The 16,602-nt window shown below is 43.1% G+C and overlaps 2 protein-coding genes across 2 annotated transcripts in view; one reads left to right on the top strand and one right to left on the bottom strand.

The window, feature by feature from the left end:
• Positions 1-16,602, top strand: part of CACNA1E (calcium voltage-gated channel subunit alpha1 E) — a 611,438-nt gene that overhangs the window by 81,905 nt on the left and 512,931 nt on the right.
• On the bottom strand, positions 4,097-4,744 carry LOC122943395 (60S ribosomal protein L17). The gene has a single exon (XM_044301097.1). The coding sequence runs from the start codon at positions 4,709-4,711 to the stop codon at positions 4,157-4,159; it is 555 nt and encodes a 184-aa protein (XP_044157032.1). The 5' UTR covers positions 4,712-4,744; the 3' UTR covers positions 4,097-4,156.

Below are 16,602 nucleotides of genomic sequence, written 5' to 3'. Positions count from 1 at the left end.
TCCCTATGACACTGGCTGACCTGTTACATGTGAACTTGGCAGCTGAAGGCATCTGTGTTGGTCCCATCTTCATATGTGCTCATATTGTTGAGTGCAGGGACCCCATGAGGAGCAGGTGTAGAGAATAGGAGTGGTAGTGACCCGGATGAAGTATTGTGTCATGGTATACTCCCTCTGACCATTGCTCTCTGGGGATCGGTGCAGCGGAATTATAGTACAGAAGAATTAGGGTTAATATGAGTTAATTTTAACAAAGTCCTTTTTACTAAGCGCAGTAGCATACCAAACCACAGGGGAAAACACGTGAGGCTCACGGTGGGCTGATGGGTGCAATAGTTCATGTACTCATGGTTAGCAGATGCCTCCCTGGGCTGGCGTACAGTGGATGGGAAGACAGCACGAAATCCTCCGGGGCACTCTCGGATACAGGAAACACCAGCCAGATGGAAGTTGAGGTGCCCTTGATGGTAATAGGTGCTTTTGCGGCTGGGCCCCTGGTTCGTGACGCCAGCACCATTAGGTGCAAATGTTGAGAGTAGCAGTAGTAAGAATGAGGAGTTGTTTGTTATAAACCAGTTGAACATTTACTGCAAATCAATAGCCTCGGGACAGTTGGTACAGTTCATCAATGGAAAGCTTTCTGTATAGCACAAATAATAATAAGTTTGCATGTAGTCCTATTATCAGGTAGTGGCAGTTGTCAATGGAGGGATTCTTCTACTGCTGATACTCTACAGGCAAGGATCCTGGTGGTAATCCCAAGTTCACTCTGTAGCACTCTGGTACTAAAGTATGCTGATATATCTGGTTACTATGAGCTACCCTTTAAGGGTGTTCCCCTCACGGCAGGCAAACACATCTGCTTCACTATGACCCAGAAGGCTTGTGTAGTGGATAAGGACAATTCTGCGCACTAACTGTCCATTTGTGTCCAGGCACTCGGAAAGTTACTCCTGGTCACTTGTGCTAATGAGGTTCATAAGCTAAGTTTAGCTGTTACCCTCGCTAGGCTCTCTGCATCTTTGTACATAGACTCACTGTCTGGTGCTTGGTTGCTGTGGTAGTCTTCTCCAGGCTTGATCAGGGCCCAGAAGAAAGGAAAACAGCTACATGATGACTTTAGTCTGTTTCTCTTCTCCATTAACTTGCTTCTTCTCCTGTACAACTCCCAACTACTAACATTCGGCTCTAAGCTAGACACACCCAAAGCTATATATAGTGTGGTGCCAGCGCCACCTAGGGGCGAATGGATGTAATGATATTGCCAGCCAGATAATAGGAAATACTATACATTTGGCCACTCTGATCAGTAAGCAGGAAGGAAGTGTACTTATTTATTAACATATTATCATCTATAGTTATATTATAACTATTGGCCCCACTATGTGAGGGAGCGGTTAGGGCAGGCGCCCATCAGCTCCCATCCCGTCTTCCTATCTTCCTAGTCAATGCAGCACTGCGCTGTTAGGAAGACGGATGTCCCTTAGCAGTGGCTCTGAAAAGGAATCCTAGTTTTCTACTATAAATAAAGGTTTTCCCTAAATAAAGTATATTAAAAAAATGTTCCGTCCCTACACATAAGCAAAAAAAATAAAAAATACGAGTTACACTTTAAAGAGGTTAGGCCATGATTGATGTAAAAAATGAAAATCAAGCATCATACTATTACACTCTTTAGTGCAATTCTTCTCTGGCAGCAGCAAGTATATGGCGGCAGGTTGGTGGTAATTCAGCACTTAGGTGATGCTGGCCTAGTGGTCGTTTAGTGGTGGGTGGCTTGGCTGTATTCCCTCACTTCACAGCAGGTCTGTAGTTGCATGTGTGGCAGGTCACTCAAACCTTTACTTAAGGGCAAAGTTTGAATTGTTCTCTCTGGGGACTAGGTAACAGGAGCAGGAGCACTGCAGCGTGCTTCCTCTCCACTCTGTAGCTACACAGGTTACTCCTGTTCCTGCCAACCTTTGCCAGCCTTCCTTGCTGGTAGTTACGCCCAGGAAATTAAACAGTAAAAAAACAACTACCGGTATATACAAATTGTAGTACTCCCAGGTAGCTATGAAACTGGCTGACCTGTTACATGTGCACTTGGCAGCTGAAGGCATCTGTGTTGGTCCCATGTTCCTATGTGCCCGCATTGCTGAGAAAAATGATGTTTTAATATATGCAAATGAGCCTCTAGGAGCAACGGGGGCGTTACCATTACACTTAGAGTCTTTCATTGACTTGACTTTAGGGGAAGTAAGGGCCAGGCTTGGTCACATTTTCACTACCTGGTCCTTTTAATCAAAGTGCTGAGGGTGTTGAAGTTGCAGAGAGAGCTGAGCCTCTAGGTATAATGATAACGCCCCCTTTACTCCTAGAGGCTCATTTGCATATATTAAAACTTCATTTTTCTCAGCAATGCGGCACATATGAACATGGGACCAACACAGATGTCTTTAGCTGCCAAGCGCACATACAACCACTAGGTAGAGCTCAGTGCATAGGAGTTTATACTGTATTAGGTCCCATAGTAGCCATGTGGTCTTCCTTTATTGAAGGTACACCACTGCTGTGGCTGATCAGCGTTGGTCCAACAAACAGGCTGCATCACTTACTGTAGCACTAGGGCCAGGGGCGTAGCTACTATCGATGCAGAGGAAATGGCTTCTATTGGGTCCAAACTCAGGAAGGGGCCCAGAGGAAGAAAAATGGATCAGGGCTGTTTTACTGCAGCAACTATCACAGTACTGTCCATGTCCATTCAGCTGACTGGGTACCACTAGTTCTGTATTGGGCACTGCAGTGAAGGCACCCCTTCTTCTTTGTTATGATGAATCCAGGTACCATGGGTCAGATGTCCAGCAAAAACACATCACCCCCCGTGATCACTATTATGGGGTTCCAAGCCCCATGTTCCATTTCAGTATATGAAAAGCAATGAGGATGAGTTTGAATGAAGCTGTGGCTGATGGAAACAGCTCCCTGCTTTACTTGGCTCCATCATTTCCATTGACTTGGAATGGAAAGGCACTGCATATGATGGGCCCACCACTTTGTTCAAGCTCCTACAGGAAGGAGGTACAGGTAGCTCAGAACCCCTGCTCCTATGATCATTGGTAGTGTTGAGTGAAGCAAAGCATCCAAAGCAGAATTCGGTCTGGAGTTTAGGAAAACTTCAATTCTAAATGAATCTGAATTTCCTCGCGCTTCATGGTAACTAATCCGTTTTCCTAAAATGGTGGCTGCACGTTTTAGAAAGTGAAAGCAAGTGTAGAGGAGACAAGCCCGGGAATACGAGATCACCCATAATACTGTAAAGCCAGACAATCTGAAGGTAGTCATCCCTCTGATGTCACAACTAGACAGAACCCTATAAGACCAGGACCCCGCGCAGTCGCCGACATTTTCCTGCGAGCTGAGCATAGGTACAGATGTGACAACACACTCGTGCACTAAGGACAGTGTTGCTGCAAACTGTTAGTGTAGGACAATATTGGAGAGGGAGAGTACAGGGAGACTGCAGGGAGAGCATAGGAAAAGCATAGGACACTGCTGAACTACAGACTCTGCTACAATCTATCACCATGTACATAACTGTGCAGTGCACCAAGAGTCATAGCTAATCCATTCTGTTAGCTGTAGCGTTACTGTGCCCTCAGTATTACAGGCAGGTCTAATCTATCACTGTGTACATAATTGTGCAGTGCACCAAGAGTCATAGTTAATCCGTTCTGTTAGAGTTACTGTGCGTCAGTATTACAGGCCACTGTTACTTTTAGGTACATTGGCCCGGGTATACCTGATTTATAGCGATTTGTGACAAATTAATTCTTAACTAATCGAATATCTTGTCGAACTTCTGCGAAGCTGCTGAATCAAATTTTTCTAAAGGTCTCATCTTTAATGGTTGGGGGTCAAGCCCCCAACAATTGGACATTTATCATCTGTCCAGCAGATAGGTGATAAATATCAATTGTGGAAACCTCCTTTAAGGATAGTTCATCAATGTTATATTATAGAAAGCCCCTTACAGTACATATAACATTATAAATATTACCTAGATCCAACAAGGCCTATAATACATAACGCCACGCAAGACATGCTCTCCATCACATTTTTTTTTTTTTTTTTTTTTTTTTTAGAAGGGCGCAATTTATTTCTGTACATTTCACTTTTACTCCCGAGCCATGAGTTTCTGCTTCTTCAGCTTCTTTTGAGAGATCTTTTTCTTTTGAGCAACTTCCTCCTCTGGTTTGGGGACGATCTGCTCCTTTTCGGTCAGAATCATCTCAATGTGGCAGGGGGAGCTCATGTAAGGGTTGATGCGACCGTGAGCGCGGTAGGTTCGCCTGCGCATCTTGGGGGCCTTGTTCACCTGAATGTGCTCGATGACCAGAGAATCAACATCCAAACCCTTCAGTTCTGCATTGCTCTCTGCGTTCTTTAACATGTGCAGGAGGAATTCTGCGCTTTTCTTGGGCCAACGTCCCTGTGTCCAGTCCCACTGCTTGGCCTGGGCACAACGGCCAACACCTCCATTGTAACGACGGAAGGGAACGCACTGCTTCTTCAGAGTGACATCTTTTAAGTATTTGGTGGCCTTGCGGATGTGCATGCCCTTAATAGCTTGAGCAGTCTCCCGAGTGTTCTTAAAGTGCACTCGCAGGTTGGACCCCCGGGCCTTGCATGATTTTGTGGGGTTTTCCGGGTCAAGTGAGTAGCGGACCATTTTCAGAGATTACCTCAGGCCGCGCAGGAAGAGGCCTCCATCACATTTTTCAGATCACTCGGCTAATTCCGGGACTCCCAACGGAGCGTGGCTGCACATACGCAGCTGCTTTCTGTTCACCTCATTCTGGAGATAGGTGTGGGCACCACCTCTTGCACCTGTTCCTATCTGACATTTCTGGAATATACTAGCGATATACCACCAATGTCTGAGATGAGCCAACCCCTCTAATTTAAATTGAAATACGTTTCATAATAAAAGAAATACTAAAATTCTGGTCTTGAGGCCATTACCAGTTTGATACAGCCTTATGATAGAAAAGTGCCACAAAGAAAAGTAATAATCACACGATTAGTGAAGTAAAGGCAAAAAGCATTCAAGAGAAACTTTAAAAAAAGGGTTATTCCATTGAAATTTATTGTTGAAAGACTAAAGTTCTGTGTCATATTTGAAAACTTTTGTTCTTTTCTTTATTCTGCCTACACCTAGACTTTAATTATGTGGGGGCATTTATAGAGAATTGAATGTAAGGCTGCAACTGACAATGCGCTAGCTAAAGTAATAAACTTCACAAGGACGAAATAGAAAAATATTCCACTGTGCTTTTTTAACTGAGCAAATGGCATTTATCATGTGGTCAAAGGTAATGCAAGACACTTACTAATGTATTGTGATTGTCCATATTGCCTCCTTTGCCGGCTTGATTCATTTTTCCATCACATTATACACTGCTCATTTCCAGGGGTTACGACCACTGCTGCAAAACAGATATGGGAGATGCTGAGCATGGGTGCTTGTGCGAACTCCCACTGTCATGACCATCAGAGAGGCCGGTGCCTATTCCTATAGGGTGCAAGAACGGCCACCGCTGCTGGGTTACAGGGTGGTCATATGGCCTGGAAACGAGCAGTGTATAATGCAATGGAAAAATGAATCAAGCCAGCAAAGGAGGCAATAGGGACAATCACAATACATTAGTAAGGCTACTTTCACATCTGCGTTTTCCTTTCCGGTATTGAGAACTATCATAGGGTCTCAAAACCAGAGGAAAGCGCTTAGGTTTTGTCCCTATTCATTGTTAATGGGGACAAAACTGAAGTGAAGGGAACATAGTGCTCCAGGATGCATTCCATTCCGTTTGGTTGTATTCCCATGCCGGACGTGTACGTCATGGGATACTGATCAAGACCGCATGAAACACAATTTAAGTAAATGGTTGTTTTGTGTCTAAGAAAAACGGATCCGCCGCCGGTTGACTTACAATGGTTTTAGTGCCAGATCCGTCTTCGTCATTTTAGAGAAAATACAACCGGATCCATTCAGAACAGATGCAGCCGGTCGTATTATCATAACAGAAGCGTGTTTGCTGATCCCTGCCGGATCCAGTGCCTTGTATTAACAGTTTTCACCTTACGGAGCAAACCAAATTTTTCAAATCTGACATGTTGTGGTAATAACTTTGGAATGCTTTACTTATCCAACTGATTCTGAGGATGTTTTCTTGTAAGACATTGTACTTCATGTTAACGGTAAATTTGGGTTGATATGTTTTACCTTTATTTATGAAAAATTTTTAATTTACAGAAAATTTAGAAAAATTCACAACTTTCTACATTTTAATTTCTCTGCTTTAAGACAGATAATGATACCTCATAAAATGGCTATTAATTAGCATTCCATATATGTCTACATTACGTTGGCAACATTTTATCGGTCTTTTTATTTAAGGACGATAGAATTGTTTTCCAATTTCCAAAACCGACTTTTTAAAGAGCCAGTTCAGTTATGAAACTTTGAGAGCGAGCATAATAGAAAGAACCCATAAATGTCCCCATTTTAGAAACTTCACCCCTAAAATTATTTAAAACTGAATTCTATTATTAAAATATATTGCAAAATTTTTAAAATTTCACTTTTTTGCAGATTTTCCATTTCAGTCCATTTATTCGCAACAATAGCAAGGGTTAAATGGGTTGTCCAGGTTCAGAGCTGAACCCAGACATATACCCTTTTTCACCCAGGCAGCCCCTCTGACATGAGCATTGGACCACTTCATACTCCGATGCTCTCCCTTGTCCTGTGTTGGATCCCGCACGGCAAGTCCTTTTTCTGTATACAGTTTTCTTGGTGACGTCACTGTGTGGGCTTTAGCGCTGCCCTAGCCATTTTACAGGATAGGGCATCGCTAAAGCCTTCCTATTAGTGCCAGTCACATCACCGGGCTCACTGCTAGGCGGAAGCCTCCACCTAGTTTACACTATGTAGAGCCCGGTACATCAACGGATCTCCAGAAAAGGCCCTTGCCCTGCGCAATTCAGCGCAGGGCAAGGGAGAGGATTGGAGCATGAAATGCTCTGATGCTCATGTCAGAAGAGCTGCCTGGGTGAAAACGGGGATATATCCGGGTTCAGCTCTGAGGTAACAGCACAACAAAAACCTTAATATTTATTGCTCTTGTTCTGCAGTTTACAGAAACACCCCATATATGGTCTTACACTGCTGTATGGGCACACTGCAGGGCTCAGAAGGAAAGGAGAGCCAAATGGCTTTTGAAAAACAGATTTAATTGGGATGGTTGCATGTTGCATTTGAAGAGACCCTGAGGCACCCTTACAGTGGGAAATCCCCAAAAGTGACCCAATTTTGGAAAGTACACCCCTAAGGTAATTTTTCAAAGGGTGGAGTGTGCACTTTGATTCAATGGGTGTTTCACAGAATTTAGAAACATTTGGCCGTAAAAATTGAAAGTTTTTTTTTTTAATTAAACTCCTGCTCTAGACTATAGTTTATTTTCACAAGGGGTAACAGAAAAAGTGCACCCCACAATTTCTTACCTATTTTCTCCTGAATAAGGCACCCCATATGTGTTCATAAACGGCTGTATAGGTACACCGCAGGAAGCAGGAGGGAAGTAGCTGTATATGGCTTTTAAAGAGTATATGCTGAGTGCCTGGGCTTGTCCCATCTAGGAGCTTTATATAGCTTTTAGAGGGCAGATTTTAGATTTTTTTGGGCACTATGTCACATTTCAAAAGACCGTGACGTACCCCTCAGGTACCCCTCTAGTGAAAACCCCCCAAAAGTGAGCACATTTTGGAAAGTATACTACACAAAGAAATGTGTAGTGGGTGGTAAAAAAAAATAAATTGGCCATTTTTGCACAGATATGCCATTTCTGTGTCCAATATGTTGTGCCCAATTAGTGCCACTCTGAAAAGTCAGCACTCTAATTATTGTTTCCTCATTGTAGAAACACCCCACATTTGTCCTTAAAGTGCTTACTACACCCCTCAAGGAATTTTTGAAGGGGTGTAGTGATTGTTCTGACCCCAGAGGTATTTTCCAGAAATTAATGTGTGGTGGTTTTTGCAAACGGAATATGTAAGCTGTACTGAATATATCAGAGTGCGATAAAGTGGTAAAATTACAGGGTGCATAAAGGATAACAACTGGTGCACTTTAAAAGTCTTTATGCACAGGCAGGGCTTTCAAATGCCCCCTCCCCCCCTTCTTGTTTTTGAAAAATGTAGGGCCTTGATCACTGCCTCTGAAGGAAACTGAAGGAAAGTTCACTTCTGGTCTGCAGATCTAAATAACACTATAGAGTGCTCCCTGTACATACAATGTGTCCGGCCAGCTTTTTGTACCACATCCTCATTTTCTGCATGGCATTGTATGGCTTCAGACCTTGGTCTGAAAGATCAACTCCTCCCATTTTGGTATTTTAGCTCAGGATACAGTCTGGCTTGGGGGTAGTGGTATCACGCACAGGGGCAGGGGAGCTGGTGTTCCCAGAAACAGTGGTCAGTGTAAGGACATCCCTCTTGTCCATGTACTTAACCACCATGTTCTCATTTAGGAGAGCCCTGCTGTCACCCTTTCTGAGTGGTTGCATGAACCTTAGGGACGTTTGCATATTGTGCCGCAAGCTACAGTACCATAGAGACTTAAGTGATGGAATACTTGTGTAATAATTACCCACATAGATGTGTTAACCCTGATCTGGCAGTGGGTGCACCAAGTCTCACACTATTTTCCCACTAACTCCTAGGACGGGGACATACTGGGGATTCAATCTGGGGTCCCTCTTTTCATAAACCAGGAACCTGTCAGGTACTGGTGGAATTTTACCCTTCCTTTAAAGTTTATAAGGGACTCAACTATGTAGATGTTTTTCAGGGGTGTAAACCTCAGTCAACTTGCTATTAAAGTGGTCGAGGACTGTCCTAATTCTGAATAGACGGTCAAATCTTGGTTGTGTTGTCATTGAAAAGTAAAAATTTCAGAATTGATTTAAATTGATTCTGGACCATGGAGTGTGGTACAAAACATCTGGACTGAACTGTCTAATTTAAGGCTTTTTAACAAGGCCCATATGTACCACAAGTCCCCAAAATTTTATCTCTGCCACATTTTCTGGAGTCCAACCCAAGGGTCAAGCAAAAGTTGATCTGGGGTTCTGGGCAATAAATTGCTGGGCATATAAATTTGTTTGGGCCACCATTAAATTGACAAAAGTCTTCAGAGAAAAAGATTTAGAAAAAAAAAGCCCCCTGTGTCAACCTTGATTCCTGAGCTGCCCACAAACTCCAGAATTTGAGACTGAGAATTATTAGGCAGTGGGGTCCATATGGAATCTATTTGGGGGGGGGGCTTCCTCAGCAGTTGTCCTACGACACCTTGTTGAGCATTCCTCATCAGTTGCACATGCCAAAAATAAGCACGCATTAGGAAAAAAAAGCTCCTGTGCAAAAAAATGAGCACAGGTGCTGATCAGTACTTGGTGGTCACAGCTTCCACAGAGAAGATCTGATGGAGGGCTGGAAATAAAAGAGAAAAAAGAAAAGCGAGAAAAAAAGTGTTCATGGATAGCTTGGCCAAGTACATACAGACATGTGCATGAGGCCTATGAGGAAGATGTCACATTCCAACTGCAATTGATGAATTTTGTAACCTGTGATAGTAAAAAAAAAAACTCTCATCTGCTATTCCACATGACAGCCTTAAAAAAACACACTGATGCTAACTACTAAACAGGTCTGGATAACATTCCCCTGCCATAGTATGACTATTGTTTCTCACTTTGTAACCACGTGGATGGGAATACTTTGCCACACTTAATAAGGAAATGTTTATAATAACCTGTTGGAGAAGTATGTGCCGCTCTTTCTTGTTAATGAGGCAGTTCTGCAATGTATTTTTTCCTATGATAGTATGCCAGTAACAGGTGCAGAGACCCTGCCTGCAAAAATATCATTATGAGGCCTCATCCACACGACCGTATCCATATTGCGGTCCCTAAAACACAGATCCGCAGAGTACGGATCACATTTTGTGCGCGCTCCAGATTTTTCTCCACTCACTCCCTTTTTCTCACTCCCTTAGCTCTATTAGGGCAGAGCTGTGATCTGTCACTAAAATGTAGCTACAGTGCATACAGGAAGTCTGGGGGTCATCCGAATCACACCCCCTGTCTCATCATTGGTTTATCCTATTGTTATCAATGGAAGGCCCTACTATAATTTTTGCGATTGCAGTTTAAAGCCATGACTGCTCCAAGAAAGGACATGTCTTGGTGGACACCACTGGAAACTGTGGCGGGTGTCCATTCAATGGGGCTAAACCCCAAGTGGGTCCATGACATTCATATTAAAAGACCTAATCGGTTTGTGCCCCATTTTATTTAGCTGTTACCCGTATAATGTGTTTTAGCTCCTCCTGGTATTTAAAAAATAAATATTTAATTACATATTTTAGATTTTACGGTTTCATCAGTATCTAATATATAAAGCTGAGTGTATGTGTGTGTATGTCCGCTAAAAAAAATCCTCACCGTCGCATTTACAATCACAAAATTTGGCACACAGGTACATCAGGTGTCTGGGAAGGTTTTAGAACAGGTCTCAGCTCTCTAGGACGTACCGTTCCTGAGATATTCCCCAAAAATGCATTAGCCAATAGAAGCTTAGTCACACGACTCTTATCAGCCAATAGAAGCTCGCAGGTCCTCCAGCCTCCACATACAGTTTTACTCCAGGTTTCCATAACAACCCAACCATTTATTTTCACTGCTGCAGTTCAGCTTTAAAGGAAATCTGTCAGACGGATAATTGCTATTGAAGTAAAGCCTTAGCCTAATAGCACTTAGTACCTTATTTCAAGACGTGCCTTTGTTCCAGCAATAGATATTTTTATCCGCTTAAAATCCAGTTTATATGGTATGCAAATGAGCCAGTAAGAAGGAGCCCAGACACGCCCCCTGCCACAATGTGTCCACCCTCAAAAGATGAACTTAAAACCCCGCCCCCAGGTCCCACTAAGTTAAGCCCCTGATCCGACTAGGCCACACCCCCTCCCACTCCTTAGCCAACAGGGATCGAAAAAATGAAGCAAAAAATCAACTTCTAGGTCCCACTAGGCCTCGCCCCCGATTTAGTTATGCCACGCCCTTCACTTATTAGCCGATAGGGATTGAAAAATATAAGTTAAAAATCAACTTATCTAAGCTGCAGAGGTGGGAGGGAGGTGACTTTCTCCCTGCAGCCCACACTCAGACAGCACAGTGCTGCTGTCTTAGACTGAGCTGTTCAAAAGGACACGCGCCCCATCCAGTTAGGCTATGCCTCCTCCACTCCTAAGCCGACAGGGTATGAGAAAATGAGGTTAAAAATCTACTTCTGTCAGCTGCAGGGGTGGGAGGGACGGTGACTTTCTTCCTGCAGCTCACGCTCAGACAGCACAGTGCTGCTTTATGAGAGTTAGCTGTTCCAAAGGACATGCTAGTGTCCATCCAGGACCTATGCCAGATGGAGGACAGGGAGTCTGAAAGTCGGACTGTCAGGCCTAAAACTAGACCTATGGCCACCCTAGGGGCAGACTGCTGTGGAGGTCACAGTTAAGGGGATGGTCCACTATGGAGGTCAGTGTTAGGGGCAGTTTGCTGTAAAGGCCACTGTTAAGGGGGAAGGCCCCTGTGGAGGTCACTGTCAAGGGGGTGGTATGCTGTAAAAGTCACTGTTAAAAGGGAAGGCTGCTGTACAGGTCAAAGTTAAGGGGGTGGGTTGCTGTGGAGGTCCAATTTTAAGGGACGGGGCACTGTGTGTGTGTGTGTGTGTGTGTGGGGGGGGGGGGGTGTTAATATATATATAAGTGTTAATATATTTAAACGACCCACACAAACATCATGAAATAGATTATACCCGAGCGAAACCAGGTCCTTCAGCTAGTGTATATATATTTATATAAAAAAAGAAAATGACAATCAATCTAAACCCAACCCTAACCTCCTGGAGAGATGGAAAAAAAAACTGGGGTGTTTTAATAGAATGCTTAATTTTTTTTGGGCAAGTACAGCTACAGTATGGTGGCTCCACCTGTGTTGCTCTGTTGCTATGGTAACCAGCCCCACTGACCTTGGGGCTGGTCGATCTGCCAGGGAGCAGGGATGCCAAACCAATTAGGCTCAGCGCCAATGTCACATTCTTTCTGAGGGAGGCCTATTTAAACAGGCAAGTGCTAGCCACAGTTTCCTGTGATTGGTATTCCTGTTTCACTAGCTAATTTTGTGTTTGTTACTCTGGATCACTGACCTTTTTGCCTAATTCTCCGACATTGCCTCTGAATCCTGATTTTGCCTCTTACATGACCTCCTGGTATTTGACTTTTCTTGTTATTTAACCTTACTTAATTTTGGACTGTGTTTGGTAGTAGACTTTGCTAGTTTGTGACTTCACCTTTGACTACTGACTTTGTCTCTGACATTAACTCCTGGTTTCACTCTGCTGTGTATTTGACTTAGCTTTTTGATTCTGATCTGGTCCAGATTTTGCCTTTCCGGTTTTAACCTCTTTATTTCTTACTACTCTTTTACCCATTTAAGTTTAGGCCTCTGCACCTAATCAAGTGAGGAACCGTCACCAAGTTGTGGCCACCATTTAGGCGGATTGTGCAAGTAGGAAAAGGCACAGTGCAGCCCTGTACTCTACCCGCATGACAGGTCCTTTTTAAATCATTTGTTGGTTGTCGCCAATTGTTTTTCCTAAGACTTTTATTTACTGTAAATGTTTATAGGGAACCAACCATACCGTCAAATGTACAATTGCAACATGTAACACTATGCCAAATCCAGTTCTTTATGGACTGATCTGGTCCAGGTTTTGCCCTCTTTATGTTTTACTACTCTTTTACCCACTTAGGTTTAGGCCCTCTGACATTATCTCCTGGTTTCACTCTGCAGTGTATTTGACTTAGCTTTTGAATTCTGATCTGCTCCAGGTTTTTCTTCTCTGGTTTTGAACTCTTTATTTCATACTACTCTTTTTACCTTTTTAAGCTTAGGCCCCTGCACTTAGTCAAGTGAGGGACTGTCACCAAGTTGTGGCCACCATTTAGGGTGGATTGTGCAAGTAGGTAGGGCACAGAGCAGCCCTGTACCCCACATAACAGTATCCTCTTTCAAACATTTGTTGGTTCCCTCCACTTGTTTTTCCTAAGATTTTAATTTACTGTAAATTTTTATAGGGAACTAGCCATACTGTCAAATGTACTATAACATGTGACACTATCCCAAATCTAGTTCTTTATGGATTCAAGCAGCTCTTTCCACTGGAAAAGAACCATCTAATCCTACAACCTGAATACAGTAGAATTAATATAACAGCTCCATAAATCCTTTGCATGAACATTTAGTGTATTCCCGGATTGAAATAAATGGTCACAGCTTGTGCCACTGTGTTCGTAACTATGGTCTGTTTCACTGTTATGGGCAATTAGTCTTCATTCTTGCATAAACACTATTGGCAATGTGTCTCCGTGCTCCTTGTAGTGGCAGAAGAAGCTCAGGGAGGCGCATTCTCATCAGTGCCCATGTGTTATTTCAACTTACCATACATCTAAGTGTGTGATTCCTGCATGATCCACAACCTGCAAGCGGCTGGATAGATCATGTAAGTAATAGATAATAATCTATAGGCTGTGTATGGATGAGGGAATGGCTGGAGGTCTCATTTATTTCACCCCCTGGATGTACACCCTCATCTTATATGATGTGTATAAGAGATGTAATGCAGCAGAAGAGGGCACACTAGTGGTTCTTTAACTCTTCTTATGGGACTAGAGTATACTTTATATTGTATTGTGTTACTATAAATTAAATGAGAATTTAATGTATAGCGTTTTTCATCTAATGCCATCTTTAGATACTTTTGTATTTTATTTCATGGTGACTGTTTCTAGTTTGCACTCATAAGGACCATTTTTTTTACCTGAACTCTAGGACTGCATTGTGTTATTTGGTGACATATTATTAGAATTGTCACGTCTTGCTGCATAGCTTGTATTTTATTATAATTGTATATAGTATACAGATTGTTTTTACATATAGGGCTCTGAGCATTGGTTTGTGTCCCAACTTTGTAAACTATTGTACAGAATCCGACCTCTAACCATAAATCTTGAATACTGTGGCTATAGAGGAGGTGGGACGGTATTTATTCACTTACATTTGTGACAGAGTTGATGGACCCCATGCATACATTGATATCGGTGGAAATACTGCTTCCCTATACACTACTATGAGGGTATTGTCTCACACAGCATTTTGTGGCAGTTTTTGATGCAGTTTTTTTTTTTTTAAGCCAAAGCCAGAAGTGGATCCAGCAGGAAATAGAAAAACTAAAAGTCATCCCCTTATAATTCTCATTTTCATCTAACCTACTGCTGGCTTTGGCTCAAAAACTTCCACAAAAAGCTATGTGTGGCACCACCCGATATGAGCATGTAAGCAAACAAATAGCGCTATTGCCTGTATCCACTGTTTCAGAGATTTACTCTTTGGGATTACATTACAAAGACTGAAAAGTCCTTAAAGGGGTTGTCTCACTTCAGCAAATAGCATTTATCCTGTAGAGAAAGTTAATACAAGGCATTTACTAATGTATTGTGATTGTCCATTTTGCCTTCTTTGCTGGCTGGATTCATCTTTCCATCACCCTATTCACTGCTGAATTCCATGGATTACGGCCACCGCTGGAAACAGATACGAGGTGGCCGGGACAGGACCTGCTTTAAACGCGCGCCTATGAGGGCATTCATGGTCCCGGCCACCAGAAAGGCCAGCGTTTTATCCCATAGTGTACAAGCACGACTACCACTGCTGGATTGCAGGGTGATTGTAACTCCTAGAAGTGAACAGTGTATAATGTGATGGAAAACTGAATCAAGCCAGGAAAGGAGGCAATATGGATAATCACAAAAGATTAGTAAGTGCCTTGGATTAACTTTGTCTACAGGATAAATGCGATTTGCTGAAGTGAGACTAAAGGGGTTGTCCCACTAAACATTTTCAGCACTTTTCAAACCAGCACAGTATAGCCACTGAGTGATTCAATAAATTAATCTGTGTAGCACCACTTGCAGTTTGTTCTTTCCTTCTGTCCTTCTGGCCACCTCAGTAACATTGCTGAGGTGGTCGCACATGCTCAGTTCAATCCTTTAACTGCGACCACCAGCCATATCTTCTGTTTGAAGCTGTGACAGTTACAGTGAGGGAGCTGCTGCAGAAAGGTCATCCCCCTGCGAAAGGACATGCCCTCTGAGAAAGGACACCTCCCAGAAAGGACATGCCCCCTTAGAAAGGACACACCATCTGAGTAAGGACACACCTCCTGACCTGCCAACGTGAAATAACTATAGCAGAGTAATTAGGGAAATGTATGGGGAGATCTCTGGATCCATGTGAGGTACAGGGCTGGTTCTAGCTTTGTTAGGAAGGGATTGTCATGTACTGTATGATGTCTGATTTTTTTTATTTTTACATCAAATATAGGATAACTCCTTTAAATTCCTTTAGCTGTACAAATGTTTCTATATATGCTGCACAAGAACTGCAAGCAGGAAGGATGAATTCTGGGGTGTTGTAATGGTTGGGCTGTAGTCACATGGGGCAGTGATGTCAGCAGTTTATCCACGGTCCCTCCAAACACAGTACTCGATGTGACCTCCTTTAAAGAAAAGACGCTGGCCTCTGCCCTGCATGCGCCTTTTCACCTGTAGTCGGACACTCACCTCCCTGCTTCTGGCAGGAGTCCACTCCTCCTTCCTGGTCCTGGTAGCCAATGACCCACAAAACCCATTAGGGTCCATAGCTCCAGATTGAAAGGTCACAGGGAGATGGTTTTAGGACCAACGGGTCCGCCTGGGTTCCGGTTACAGGTGGAGACCAACATGGCGCCGCTATTAGGTTCCTGCGGGGAGCTGAGAGAGCCTTTTTACTGCCCCAGTGAAACAGAGATTTCTCAGCCCGTCACCAGTTCCTCGTTTGATATAAGCCCGGTCCGCTAACGGGATTATATAGGGTGAGAAACCAAATTTGATTCTACGACTGCTTGTCAGGGATGTGTTTGATGTTGATTTTCACAGTTTGATTTGATATATTTAGAACACAAGGAATCAGGTTACAGTTCCAGCGGAACGTGTGTCATAATATTTACCTGACAGCGTAATATTCTCCGCAGCTCCTCTGGGCCGGAAGGTCGATGTGTGTAAACTGCAGAGATAATTGCGCCCAACGTTGCTTTTACATTTTCGACTGACTAGAATCGCGTAACATCCACTCATAACTGAAATTCTGGTAAAAATCATGGAAAATACATATCAAACCTCTGTGGTTGTCATACATAGCCATATTCCAATATTAAATAACTTGAAGGGTCAGACCCACACAAACCAAAGGTTGATGGCCTATCCGAAAAATCCACAGACCCAAGAAGTTCCATTAAATATATAAGGCACTCCATGACTCCAAGGACTATGTTGGTGTAGATCATATCTGTCTAATCCTGGTTATATATTTTGAGGTTTAAAATACCTTTTTAAAAGTGTAGTTGAAGGAG

Source organism: Bufo gargarizans, chromosome 7, assembly GCF_014858855.1.
Source record: "Bufo gargarizans isolate SCDJY-AF-19 chromosome 7, ASM1485885v1, whole genome shotgun sequence".
NCBI lineage: Eukaryota > Metazoa > Chordata > Amphibia > Anura > Bufonidae > Bufo > Bufo gargarizans.
Note: the sequence above shows the minus strand (reverse complement) of the source record. Positions and strands in the feature narration are given on the sequence as shown.